Source organism: Tympanuchus pallidicinctus, unplaced genomic scaffold, assembly GCF_026119805.1.
Source record: "Tympanuchus pallidicinctus isolate F22 unplaced genomic scaffold, pur_lepc_1.0 scaffold8, whole genome shotgun sequence".
In the NCBI taxonomy this organism is placed as follows: domain Eukaryota; kingdom Metazoa; phylum Chordata; class Aves; order Galliformes; family Phasianidae; genus Tympanuchus; species Tympanuchus pallidicinctus.
The window spans coordinates 53,650,081-53,662,697 of record NW_026294802.1 but is presented as its reverse complement, the minus strand read 5'-3'; the positions used below and the strand labels follow the sequence as shown (position 1 = coordinate 53,662,697).

General features: G+C 50.2%; 1 protein-coding gene across 4 annotated transcripts in view; it reads left to right on the top strand.

Annotated features, from left to right (window-relative positions):
• The window catches only part of GPSM1 (G protein signaling modulator 1), a 50,517-nt gene that overhangs the window by 21,311 nt on the left and 16,589 nt on the right, over positions 1-12,617 (top strand). For all 4 annotated transcript variants that reach the window (XR_008202625.1, XM_052667495.1, XM_052667494.1 and 1 more), the window contains 3 exons: positions 904-1,030; positions 10,592-10,662; positions 12,389-12,568. Coding sequence is in view for 3 of the 4 variants with exons in the window: in XM_052667495.1 (XP_052523455.1) it covers positions 904-1,030; positions 10,592-10,662; positions 12,389-12,568 (378 nt within the window). In the remaining variant the exon portion in view is untranslated. The remainder of the gene's footprint in view (positions 1-903; positions 1,031-10,591; positions 10,663-12,388; positions 12,569-12,617) is intronic.

Genomic DNA, 12,617 nt, shown 5'->3' with positions numbered 1-12,617 from the left:
GAAGTACTTAATAGAGCATCAAGGACTGTGTGACCTAACCAGGATGTGGTAATTTCTCTGGAGATGATGTCAACAGCAAATCTCTTGTAATTGGCAGGGGATTTATGCCTGATGATGAGCTATTTGATCTGCCTCCCTTTACTGGTGCTCAGGGCTTTGTCATAAATAATGTGGGGATTTATGGTTCTGTTCTAGGACGATTCATGCTGCAGTCTATCTCAGAGGACCACAAAAGAGCTGTTGCAAGGCATTTAATGGGGACTCAGGCTTCTCCAAGGGAGCAGCTAAGGGCTCTCTGTAACAGAGGCAGCTGTTTCTCTAAAGATTAGCAGCTGCTTCTGAGTGACCTGTCTGTGTAGGCTGGTGATACGCAGCGCAGTCATTTTCATGCCTGGTTAACCTTTGAGGCACGCTCAGCTGCTTGTCCTGTGCATCTCCATTAAGTAGCGAGCCACTGGAAAGAGCTATTCCTGAATATCCAACATCAGCTCCTTCATGCTGCTAAGAGATGGGAATTTTGTCTCCATTTTAGCTCTAAGCCAGGAGTAGAATGGAAATATCAGGTTTTTCCCTCTCTCCATCCCAGCAGGTGAAGCATGCTCAGTCAATTCAGAAGGGCCCAAGCAGCGTGGCACTGAGTGAACACATCCATGTCCTGGGGCTCTGTGTGGGTTGGGTCCCTCCTGGATTCACATCTACAGGGCTCTGAGTGGAGGGGTTCTGTAACACCTCAGTCCGCGGACACCCAACCCCTGAATGTCTGGGGTTGAAAAGTCGGCTGGGATGGTGCTCCAGGATGCCTGTATTTGTTTGCTGTGGTGTGGGTCAGGCAGCACTCTGCTAGGGGCTGCTGGCTTACAGCATGCTGCCTTTTAACCAATGCCTGGTTGGTTTCACCCACAGATTGGGGACCGGACTGGAGAGCTGACGGCACAGGTGAACATGGCCCAGCTCAGGACAGCCCTCGGCTTGGGCCCTGGTGATGAGGATGTGGGCATGGCTTGTCCTTACTCTGGCTATGAGGCACAAGGTGAGCTTCTGGTCCATGTGAGGTGTGGGAATGGGGAGCTGGGGATGTGTGCAAGTGTGTGACATAAAGGGAAATATGAACACCAGGAAAGAGTCTGCAGTATGTTTGCAGGAAGAAGAGAGTGAAGAGCGTGTTGTTTCTCAGCAGAATCATTCGTTATTGCATGGATGGTGTGAAATCCTTGCTCTGACCGAGGCTCGTGGGCAGCATCTTATTCCTTCCTCCTGCACTGTGCTTGCCATAAGCTGTGAGGACAGGGAAGGATCCACCCCAAATTGGGCACAGAGCGAGTTAACGGAATTAATCTGCATTGGGAATGAACTTCCACATGCCAAGCAGCAAGTCAGCTTTTGTCTCTTGTAGAGCACCCTTTTAGCTGATGTGACTGATAGAACAAGCTTTCAAAAGGTGACTGGCAGGGATTTTTGGCTGCTGTCATCCTGATTAGCACCTAAGGAATCAGACTACAGCAGGAGCTGAAGGCAGGTTGTGAGCATCGGTGTGCTGGGTGCTGCTCCCACCTATGGGGATGCTGAAGCTGGAAGCTACAGGACTTGATGATGGCACACAAAATGCTTCCATTTACTGCTCTGGGCCGTCCTGCTGTCCAGTGTGGATGAGTCCTCACTGTCAGCCTGACACATCCCCAGCTTGGGGACCTTCTGTCTGTCCTGCAGCTGCCACCATAGGTGTCTGGGTGTGCCTGGCATGAAAGCTGGTTGCTCTGTAGCTGTGGACAGGTTTCTTAATTCAGACAAATGAAGTCGCATCCTGGGAGGTGCAGGCTGATTAAATATGACCTTGTTAGTGCAGTTGCTTTCTGAGACAACGTGTTCTTTTTCCTGGTGGGAGAGCTGGCTCAGGGAAGGTGATGGGATGCTGCCTGCAAGTGTTTACTCTGTGTATTGATCTTGAAGGTGTAGCTGCTATGTCAGTGCTAAAGCTTTTCCTGAGAAATGGAGCTGCGAGGGAGCATGCCCAGCAGTGCAAGGCTGGAGTCAGAGGTAGGGAAAGCTGTGTGCTCCAGCCCAGGTGAGATGGAGCTGAGCTTCAGGTTGGCTTCTGAGCAATCTGCCTTTTGGTGTTGCAGAAAAGAGAGCCTGATTTTTGTTTTTTTCCTTCATGTTATTTTCACAGCTTAAGGCTATAACATGACTGCATATTCATAAGGATGCTAAGTTGGTTGGGTAGGGCAGGCACGCTGTAAAGTGCACAAATACCATCAAACAGGTAGGACAATGTTTCACAGCAAATCTCAGTTCTGGGGAAATCTGTGCAGCTGAGAAGCCCTGAGCCAAACCATCGGGTTGCCATGTCCATCATGGGTTGATTGCTTCCAAGTCTTGTGTCTGCCCTTCACTGAGGGCATTGGGGGGAGAAAGGAGTGTTTGGTATTTTCTGGCTCCTTGCTGAGCTCTTTGTGATTTTAATTAATGTTCTGAGAGCAATTGGATGTCAGAAGACAAAGCTGGAAGCCAGGCAAGTGGGACAGTGCTACAAAAGTCTTGTGAAAGCATTGACCTTGTGAAGAAATGCAAACACGCAGAGCTTAGAGCAACAAATGGATGGAGCTGGGGAGTAGCAAGCAAACAGGGGCTGTCTCTGCTTCTCTAAATGCCAAATATGTGGCCCTGAGAAATGCTCTTGCCCTCTTTCACATACTGCAAGTAAATAATTGAGTCCTGATAGGATTTTGCTGTTGCAGAGAAGGGAACTTGCTGTGTCTGTGGGGGATTTTTGTTGTAGAGGTCAAGGTTAGTGTGAAGAGTGAGAAGTGCTGCCTGGTGCTGGGAGGTGCCCTGTTGGGTTGGCTGCCTGCTCTGCTCCATACACTGCTGCTCTGAAGGGCATGAGCTGTGCCTGGTGATCCAGGAGCCCTCCACCCAACCCCTTCCTCGGGCATCCTGCTGGCAGTGCCACCTGTGTGCACTGCACTGAGCATGACCTGGCAGTGTTCCTTGGCAGCTCCCTGCTCTGGAGGCTGGCACCTGCTGCAGGCTGGCTGTAGGGAAGGGACTTGCTGCTGCAGAAGGGGTGAGAGCAGACCTGGCCAGGCAGTGAGTGCAGGAGGGTTCTCAGCGCTGTTCTGAAGGGAAAACTAACTCTGGACCATTTTTCCTCCATGCTCAGCAGTGTGTCAGCATCAGCTGTCATCTCATGGCAGCAGCAGTGCTAGGAGACACTGAGCAACACCTCTGCTGGCAGCTGGTGTGGGTGGGAGGATGCGGGTGTTCCAGGAGGTGTTGGCATGTAGCTGCTTTCAGAGTTCCTGGCGTGGTTTCTGTGCTGTTTGCAGTATGCAGCTGCTGCTGTTGTCCAGCTGTGCTCAGTGAGCTCAGAGGGCAGGGAAGGGCCCTGCTGTGAGCCAGGCTTCCCCTGCTCTGCACATCCCCTGCTGAAAGAAAGGTGGGCGCAAGGCTGGGTTGCACCTGGGTTTCAGGAGGGGTTCTGTGATGGGCTCTGCTCATCCCTGGGTGATGAGCTTCAGGTGGTGGGGAGCCTGGCAGGCACAAACCATCTCCTTCCTGGGCAGCGACCAGATCTATGTGGCTCTGAATGTGAATCTTTTCATTCTCAGTGCGATTTTGAGCTTCTTCACAGGAATCTTTGAACCCTCAGATAAATTGGGGATAGGAGAAAAAAAAAATCTGCTTTTATGTTTCCCCAGTCTTGTTTGTTTGTTTGCTTTAAATATCTTTGAAGTATCTAAGAAGCATTTAGGGCTGCTGGGATGGGTTGGTTAGCCCAGCCTTGTGCTGGTGCAGAGCAGGAAGGAGGCAGCACTGCTCTCCCATGCCTCAGGCTGTGCCACAGCCTTCCCTTTATGTTGTGCTGTCAGGCACTGTGCTGGGGGACAGCCAGCTGTGGCCCCCTGAAGCAGAATGCAGGGTGGCCTGGAAGATGTTTGTTTTGTGCTCAGAAAGCTAGCTGCTCTGGTGATGAGCTCAGGTCTGTGCTTGGTCTGCTCCAGGGTGTGGATGCTCGCTCCCACCAAGGCAACTGCAGGAAGGTCTCCAGAGGGCTCTGAGTGCTGCACTGGTCCCTGGGGGGATGTTTAAGGGAGAAGGGACAACAAGAGTGCTGCCTGATCAGGGAAGGGAGCTCTAGGATGGAGACTTAAGGCATCTGAAGGCTGCCCCTGCATTATCTTTGTGATGAGTCTTTTCTAATTTCTTTGAGTAACCTCTGCTGTTACAGCTGCTAAATCACTCCAGCAGCACTGATGGGGGGTGATGAACCTCTGAGTCATTTGGAATTGAATCAAGTTATTTAGTGCTCAACTCGGATTGTCCCAGCATTAACTTCATGGGGCTTAAAAAAATATTCTTCCCAAAGTTTGAGCAGTGTTTAGTTCTCTCATTTTGCTTTGTACATGAGCCTCCTTCCCAGTGTCAGTGTGAAGTGCAGCTTTGGTGTTAAGCTCAGGCTTCTCAGAGCAGAGGAAATGCTTCAGGCCTGGAGGAAAGGATGTTGTGCTAATGGAACTCAGGTGCATGTTTCATCTTGGTGCCAGGGAAGGAGGAGCAGGGAAGGAGCCTGTGCTTGATTCCTTTGGCAGAAGAGGGACAACGTGGCCCTTGGCAAAGCCACCCATTAAATCAAGGGACCTCTTGTTGTGGGAAAGCGACTTCATAGGAGCAGTTAACTCCTTCCAGCAGCCCAGATGGGAGCTGGGAACCTGACATCCCTTCTGGCTGCTGTTCCAGCCCTGCTGTGCCTGCTTTCAGCAGCACAGTTCCCCAGGCAGTTTTCTTTGGTAGCCAACACATAGGAAATAGCTATGGTTATGAGAATTTTGTCTAATAGTGCAGTGTTGCCTTTAGCATCGAGATATTCCTGTTTGCAGTGCTGCAAGTAGAACCAAACAAGTTCTTCCTCACCCAACTAGAATTACTTCTCATCTTTAAAGGTCTTTGCATGCTTGACTGTGGTCTGCTTTAGCACTTCACTGGTCAGGGCAAGGACAGAGCCTTTGGCCCCTCAGGCAGCAGAGTTTTGCTTAGCACAGAGACCTGGGAGCTTGTAGGGACAACCAGAGCTCAGAAATGTAAATTCCTGTGTGGCTGAATGTGTCCCAGGAGATGGAAAGCCCTGCAGGCTGGTGGCTGATGCATGAGATCAAACAGGAGGGGAGGGATGAAGGATATTGCCCCTTTTTCTGTAGGATTTTGTGGCCTTTGATCACCGTGTATCTTCACTGTGTATCATTCTTTTGCCCTGTAGGACACAGCTGTTGTAATTGGGCTTGTTTGGCTGCTGGAGGTGTTGCCTGGGCTAATGCATGTCACTTTCTAGCTCAGTCAGTTCCTTTCTGATCCCTGCTTGTTCAATGTGAGCTGGCAACAGAAGATCAGAGGACATGAGGCTCTGCTACATGCTGGCAGAGAAAGTTTTGCTCATAGAAGAAAAACCAGGTGTTCTTGCCAAGCCTATCCTGGCTGGTCTTGAATTGGCCCCAAGGTTCCATGCCCCCTCCCAGCTTGCTCTACTGGGTTCAGTTTATCTCCCAGAAAATCCTCCTGTCCCCACAATGTTTAATCTATGAAGCCTTGCCTGGGGGAGGCCATGGTCACACGAGGCCACCCCTGGCACAGCTTCAAGCTTTCCCAAAGCTTGTATTTGACTTCGTTAGGTGCTGTGTCATTAGGTGCGCTGTGTGCTCTGTATCCTGCATATACAGGCAGATGCTTCATTATTGGGTCTGAATTGCCAATGCTTTCTTTGCAAAAATTCCCATTCCAGCCTCACCTAGAGGATAAATAATGATTATGGATGGGTGTAAGGGGAGGAGCTGGACTCAAAGACGTGATCCATGTGACAGCAATCAGTAAGAGTTTATAAGGCTGTGAGAGGCAGGATCACCTTCTACCCAGAGCCTGCAGCTCTCCTGAGCTGTGCTGGCTGTGCCCAACCTGACTGTACTCCGTGGAGCTCCTGGGTGCAACGCAGATGTGCAGCGCTGCTGCCATGCAGGGTTCAGTTGTCAGGTGGGATCCTGGAGGACGTAAGCTTTGGGTGCCAAGTACGTAACATGTCTTCTGCCAAACCAGGCAGATGAGAATCCTGATTCAAAAGTAACTTCTTGTTCGTGCCTATTGTTTGTACATATGCATTTTTATGATGGGATGGTTTTGCCTTCGGGGGGAGGAGGGGTGGAAGGGGGGGAAGCCACTGTAAAACTATTATTCTGGAGAAGGTTTTTGTAGTGCTCAGGATCTTGTCTGGAGGGTTGATATTTGCTCAGCTGTGTGCTGATCTGTGTGCCAATGAATACAACACTGCAGAGCAAACACCGGAGCCCAATCTTCCCAGCAGAAGAGGTTTTGTTCCTGTCCTTTGGCTTCCAGCTTTGCTACAGAAGGCTGAGAATGCAGGACCTTGTGTGGGTGCAAAGCATTTCTGAGGAAGTTCGATGTGACAGCATGCTGGAAGTGACCTTCCTGCTGCTCTCCCTGGCCCTTAGCTGTGGGTTGGCTTTGTCCTTTTTGTGTCCTTTCTCTTCCAAGCCATATGTGTTCATAGCTTTTGTCTGAACCACGGAGCTTTCACATAGTTGGCAGGGAGAGAAAGGTTGTTTTAGCCATCTCACCGTGTCTTCAGCCATAGTAGAGGCCAGAAATGTTGGGATTTTCCTGGTCCTTTCCAATCCAGTAGGTGGCTGGATGAGCAGATGCTCCTTCCCATAGATGGACACACAAAAGCTCAGTGCCAGCATTTTTATGGCTCAGTCATCATAAATAACTGATACTATTTGCTTTCTCTATTTAGAAGAAAGCATTGCTCTATCCCAGTAACATCAACTGGGAAAACAAATGCCAGCATTTATCATGCAAGTGCTGGCACTAATAGAGGTCGAGTGGATTTATAGTACCAGAACCCATTATGTGTTTGAAGACTAATTAAAGCCTTAAATGAGACGCCTGTTTTGCTGGATTCTATTATTTTCCTTGCTGCTGTGGTTTTTATCCTCCTCCTCTCCTCTCTGAAGAGCACTGGCAGTAATAATGGAGCACTAGCTCAGCGGAGATGTCCTGATTAGGTGTCAGCAGTGTAAGATTTGAGATGCTCTGTGCCCATTGAGATTGCTGGGTTGTATCTCTGCAGTTGTGGCTGGGGTTTACAGATCTGTCTTTCTCCCCAGCCGACTGCTCGGCTGCTCTAATTGAATCAGATTTAACAATATTTGGAGCTGTCTGCCAGAACCAAGGATCTGAAAATGCTGGGGTCTGTGCAAATGTGAGAGGGCAACCATCTGGTCCAGAAGACAAGTTGGTATTTCAGTTGATTTGAGTGTAGAGAGAAATGGCCTTTTCAAGTGCTTGTGCTGAGATTTGTGCTCTGTGGGGTAACTGCTGCCCCTGAGCTGCTGCGTGTGCTGCTCAGCTGTGAGAGCTGGAGGGAGGGCAGGAGCAGTGCTGGCCATGTAACCTTTCCCCAGCAGTTTTCTGTGGAGTTCACTGTCAACTTTAATTCAGGTACAGCCACCCAGAGGGAGACGGCTTGTTCCAGGCCTGCAAATAGAACTGTCGGGTGCTCTGTGCTTGGGAGCTTGCTCTGTCTATGGAGAAGTCCTCCTCCTAGGAGTCCTCATAGCACATGTCAACTTGATGAGAGCTCCTGGCAGGGCTCCCTGAGCTGCTGCTGCTGCACATGTTGTGCTTGGTCTTGTCAATGCTGAGATCCTGAGAGTGCCAGCAGGATGCAGGAACAGAACTGCCCCCTCTGCCTGCCCAGTTTTGCCCTGCTGCAGATCTGTGTGGCGCAGTCCATGGCTGTTCTGTGATAAAAACACTTCTTGAGTTCTCTACGGCTACATCTTGTATGGTAGCAAGGTACTGAGAGAGAATTCTTGCTGTGTGAGTGTGTCTTCCTGGGAGGAACACAGCTAGTCCCAGTGCCTCATTACCCAGCAGGGACTGGAACCCCACAAAGTGATGCGCTGAGCAGGTGCTGTCAGAGGCTTTTGCAAAAGAGGCTGGTGTGATCTCTTCCCTAAAGGTGAGAAGCAGAGTTGCCCTACATCATTCAGCCTGAACAGCACAAGGACAGCAAGGGCTGTGCACCACCCAACTTCTGGCTGAGAAAAAAGGTTGGGAATAAAGCATGCTGTCTGTGTCATCATAGGTAGCACAAGGATGGGGGTCTCTGCATCTCTGCAGAGCATGGGTGTGAGAGAGAAGTGTCTGGAGGTGCATAAATTGGGTTAGTGTTCCAAGGACAGAAAAGCAGGGAGCGGCTTGAGATGAGGGATGCGGGAGCCAGGAGAAGCGAGGATGTCTCACTCCCCATTGCTGTCTTCCTGTCAGCTTTCCCTGGGATTCATTTCTCCCTCGTAGGTGGGGAGGAGCTGCTTCCAGTTTTAAAACAGAGGAATGTGGAAACCGTTGAACACCCCAGGAACCAAACTGCAAGAGCAAAAACCAAACATTTAAAAAAAAAAAAAAGCCTCCTTGCTTCAATGTTGAGTTCATACGGAGGGGGGAGGGAATTTTGGGAGGGGGAAAATTTAAAAAGCAACAAAACACCCCCTGAGTGCTGAGAAGGACAACATCTGAGGAGCTGCAGGAAAACAAGCCATGAATGCAGGCAGTCAGCAGCTGTGCTCAGCTGATGTTCACAAGAAGGTTTCAGCTCGCTCTTATTAGAGACCTCAGCAAACCTTAAAGACAGAGAGAGCATTTAGAAATGCCCCTGAGGTTTTTGGTTACTCTGCAGTTGGCTTGGTAAACATGCCAATAAATACTGGAGAGAGGAGAGAAAAGCTTACAGAGGAACAGACACGGGTTTTCAGCTGCTCAGGCTGCTGCCTCCACCACTGTCGGTTGGTGCTGGGGAGGAGGAGGAGGATGGGGATGTCTGTATGGCATTAGGGCTGTGTTTGCTGCTGGGAAAAGGGACTTTGGAGGAGGTTGGGGCAGCACACACAGTCTGGAGCTGTCTAGGGGACCATCCTGCCTGGGGACAGCGAGCTGATGGGACTCCTGTTGCAGTGTGCTTGTGAGTATCTCTCTGCTCTGCTGGAAAATGGGCATGTGTGGGCTCTGGAGTGATTGGGAGAATGGAACTGGGTGCATTTGGGGCCCCTCTTGGCCTTGTAGCTGGTTGTGTTTTGTTCTGGAGGCAGATAGCTGTGTTGGAATGCTTGGAGTTAGGTTTGTAGGTCCTCTCTTGGCTCACCTGAATGCGAGGTCTGTGAGGTAGCAGAGGAACATCATCACCAGAATAGCTGGAAAAGATTAATTGTTTTGTGTGCCCTAATTGCTGGGGCAATCTGACTACGTATATTTAATTAACAAAGGAGGAAGGCAAGTTTTCTCAGATCAGAGATTGATGGTCGCTGGCCAGTAGTTTGATGCTATTGTGAATGCACCAAAGCACCTGAGGACAGAGGTGTGTAATTAACAACTCTTCAGGCCGTTAGAAGTGACGTGTGTTTATCTAATCAGGCACACGCTGCTTCTTCAGGGCTTTCCTGGAAGCAGTCATTAGAAGCTGCTGTGACGCACGCTGGCTTCCAGGTGCAGAGCTCACCTCTTGGGCATCGCTGCCAAACCCACGTGTGCCATCTGATTTATCTTACTTTGCTCTCCTGGCAATGTGGGAGGAGACCCCTCCATCCTGCTGGTGCCCACAGGCAACCAGCAAAGATGTGGTAGCTTAGTTAAGGCAGCTTAGTTAACGTAAGCCAAGGGCTGAAATAAAAACGGTAAGATATGTGCTCTTTAATGAGGGCAGGCAAGGCTGTGGGATAAGCAGCAGTGCTGTTTAGATGCTGGTGGGAAACCGAGGGACCCTCGTGCTCGATGAGTTTGCTGCTGCAGGAACTGCTTGCAGCTCAGTGGTTTCCGTTCTCAGGGCTCTGCACGAGGATGGCTTTCAACTCACATGCGCTCCTCATCCTCCTGCAGGACATCCCCCCAAGCCTGGGAGTTGTTGTCATGGGACCTCAGTCCAATGGTTCTCTTTCTGCCTTGCTTGGCTTTGCTGATGTGGGGCATTGCCTGGCTCTCAGCTAAATAAAACCTTCAGCTTATTTGAAAGCAAGTGTGATATGTTGTATTTCATATTTTATGACCTGTGAAGGCAAAGTTTCCATTTTCTTGATGCTAGACCCATGAAAGCCATGAAAGTTTGCTCTTTTGCTTAGTTTTCTAGCCCTTGTGACTATAGAGAGGCTCTGAGCTGCATCCCAGACACGTTCTTTAAGCTAAAAACATGAAGATAAAGCAACAATCCCACATGTTATGTTTTTGTCATCATTTTTCTCAATGCCAGCCCACTGGCTTTTCATGCTTGAAGTGGGGGCAGCAACTCTGAAATTCCAGAGATGAGACCCATGGTCACGGTGTGGCCCTGCTGCTGGTTTGTGCAGCTCTGGCTGTTGCTGACTGTGCTGTGATAGCACTTTGAAAAAGATTCAAAACAACGGAGAGTAAACACATCTGAACCTCAAGGACAGAGTGCAGCTGCAGCATCCCATCTGTCTGACTTTGCAGCAATGGGAGCGGAGGGGCTGTCCTGCTCTGACACCTCCTGATGCAAAAGTGTGTTGTTTTGCAGGAGCCAGGCCCAAGAGAGTCCAAAGAAACAGCATGGACAGCTTAGACCTCCTGAAGTTCCCTTCTGAAAAGGTAAGCAAAGCAGCCTGCCTGGCCCTGGGGACTGAGTGTGGGTAGCAATCTGCGATGGCTCACTGAGGGAAGGACGCAATTGGTGTCATTGGAGTCAGTGGGATTAACCAAAGAGGGTTTCTAGAGAGCTTGGAGGAGAGACATTTAACTGAAAGCTGAAAAAGGCTATTCTGAACTTTTTTTTTTAAAGTCCTCTATTGAAGAGGATAAGTGGAGTGGTTTAGCCCCTTTCGTGGCTGGTGGCACATCTCAGCGTGTTTTTAACCCAGCAGAGTGCTTTGTTCAGTGCGGGGAGGAAGGAGAAGTCCAAAGTGGGAGCTGTGCCTTGCAGGAGGTGGAGGGTTTTGTTTCAAGAGGCTCTGAGGACTTCTGCTCCAGTGCACTGCTGGAAATGTCAGATCTGAGCAGAGCAGCACTCCATCTATCCCCAGGGCAAAGGCTGCTTCTACAGACAGCTGCAGGCACTGAGCCTTCCCACCTATGGGGCTCATTTACATCCCTCAGAAAATCCTGTACAGAGTTGCTGGTCTGCCCAGGGGCAGCTGTTGATTTGCTGTAGGGCTTCATCAAGCTCACCTTGGGGAAGGGGTCTGGGTGGGCCCTGTGCTGGGCCTTTGGGCTGGAGAGCATCACGGGGACAGCAGTGCCAGCAGGATGCTCGGCTGCATGTCCCAACCCAGTGCTTAGTTTTGCTGATGTGTGGTTTGCTGGTTCGCTGCTAATGCTGTAACAGCTGAGCCTCCTTCAAGGCAGAGGAGTGGGTGAGCTTCAGGGGCTCTGGTGGGAGCAAATAGGAGCTGTGGTTGGGGCACAGGACCCTGGAGTCCAGTAGGCAGCAGCGTGCCCTGCTATCACCAGCCCTGCTCCTAGTTTTGATCTTTGCTTTTGGCTCCCAGCTGTCAGTCTTTGTTTATTCTTCTTTCCACCAGACTAAAAATTCTTTATCACACACTGGCTTTCACCCCGAAGGTGCTTACATGCTGTAATTGAGTCATCCGTCCTTTTGGCACGAAGGAAGCAGTTTGAAGCCTCTATCCACAGCAGCAAAGCAGCTTCTGTGCTGCCACTTAACTGCCTGCTTTTCAAGGTGTGGACACCAGCCAGGCTGCAGTCGGTCCTGCTGATAACATCTAAAGAATTGAAACTTATTCATTCTCACTATTCCTGTTTGTACTGTAAGGGGTGGAAAACTCCTGCGTAGGCATTGAAGAGAGCAAAGGAGGACAGCAGCGAGGGAGCAGGGGACTGCCTGTAGCCACCTGCTGCAGTTGTTGTGTCCCCCTGCAGTCCCCATGCACTGCTGTAACACAGGGCTTGGTGAAGGGGCCAAATGGGGCTCCTGCCTTTCCTGCTGAGCTGCTGGGGTAGGGTCAGCCCTCCTGGTGGAGGCACCTTTCAGCCATCACCTCCTGTGTCTGTAAATAAGCCAGCCAAGGCCTTACCCTCCCCCCATCCCTGCTTTTTGTTTCTTTTTAAGGGGATGCTCCTTCTCTCTCACCTCTCCCAGTGGAGGAGTTGACTATTGTGTGTTGTTTGGGTGATGCTTCCCTGCCACTTGTTAAAATCATCCTCTGTAACGATACACAAAATATATCAGCTCACGCAGCCTAAAAGCCACATTAACTTCTTTTTTCTGTGCATCTGCTGTACTCTGAATCTTAGGGCGGCAGGTCTCGATGCAAGCAATTTGAACTATTGAACAAGAACTATTTCTTGCTTTCCCAAGGACCAGAATGGGGACAGCCATCACGTGGGAGACCTGAAGATCTCGGGAAAAGAGTTCTTGTCTTTACCTGTGAGGTCGAAGAAATACCGAGAGCACCAACTGGGTTTGGAGAGGAGGCCCCAAGGGCCGTGCGCATCGCCCCTGGATAGCAGCCAAGTCCGAGTGCAAGTGCCACAGTCGGTAGGAAGAAGTGGTTTTCTCCTCTAGTGCTCATCTGGGAGCTTCTTAG